This window comes from Geospiza fortis, unplaced genomic scaffold, assembly GCF_000277835.1.
Source record: "Geospiza fortis unplaced genomic scaffold, GeoFor_1.0 scaffold1711, whole genome shotgun sequence".
In the NCBI taxonomy this organism is placed as follows: domain Eukaryota; kingdom Metazoa; phylum Chordata; class Aves; order Passeriformes; family Thraupidae; genus Geospiza; species Geospiza fortis.
Genome location: NW_005054793.1, coordinates 6,334 through 7,158, shown reverse-complemented (window position 1 = coordinate 7,158; position 825 = coordinate 6,334). Strand labels below are relative to the sequence as shown.

Genomic DNA, 825 nt, shown 5'->3' with positions numbered 1-825 from the left:
TGGGGGGGGCAGGTGGGGGGTTTGGGGGGTGTCAGATGTGACTTGGGTGTGGCAGGTGTGATTTGGGGTCTTAGGTGAGTGTTTAGGACAGTTTTGGGGGCTCTCCTGTGGGTTTTTTGCGTTCAGGTGTGTTTTGGGGGTCTAGGTGTGTTTTGGAGGACCTGATGGGTTTTGGGGGGGTTACATGTATTTTAGGGAGTCAGGTGTGTTTGGTGGGGCTCAGGTGTGTTTGGGGGTTCAGGTGTGGTTTGGGGAGTCAGGGATGTGTAAGGATTTCAGGTGTGATTTGGAGAATCGGGTGTGTTTTGGGGGAAGTTTTGGGGAGGCAATTTTGGCATGTCAGGTGTGTGTTTAGGGGCGGTTTTGGGGCGTCAGGTGTGTGTTTGGCATGTCAGGTGTGTGTTTGGCATGTCAGGTGTGTGTTTGAGGGCGGTTTTGGGGGATCCCGGGTTCTGCGGGTTTCTGTCCGATTTGGGGTATCAGTTTCGGGTGTGTCAGTCCCACCCGTCCTTTCGGGGGTCCCAGCGTTGCCTCCCCGCAGGAGCCCCCCCGCCATGGATGACCTGAACCTGCACTTCAGGTTCCTCAACTGGCGCCGGCGGATCCGGGAGATCCGGGAGGTGCGGGAGGGCCGGGACCGGGATCGGGACCGGGATCGGGACCGAGATCGGGGCCTGCGCTGCCAGGAACGCGCCCGGCACATCCTGGTGGACGGGGACACCCTCAGGTACCCGGGGGGAGCCCCAGGAGGGGCTGGGGGCTGCGGAGGGCGCAGGAGGGGGCTGGGGGCACCCACAAAAAAGGACTGAGGGGGCCCAAGGTGGG

The 825-nt window shown here is 61.2% G+C and overlaps 1 protein-coding gene across 1 annotated transcript in view; it reads left to right on the top strand.

Annotated features, from left to right (window-relative positions):
• Window positions 1-120: 120 nt before the first annotated feature.
• The window catches only part of SPRYD3 (SPRY domain containing 3), a gene marked incomplete at its 3' end in the record, with an annotated part of 5,206 nt that continues 4,501 nt past the window's right edge, over window positions 121-825 (top strand). Inside the window, exon 1 of the mRNA XM_031065472.1 lies at window positions 121-740. Within this exon, the coding sequence (XP_030921332.1) occupies window positions 165-740 (576 nt within the window). The remainder of the gene's footprint in view (window positions 741-825) is intronic.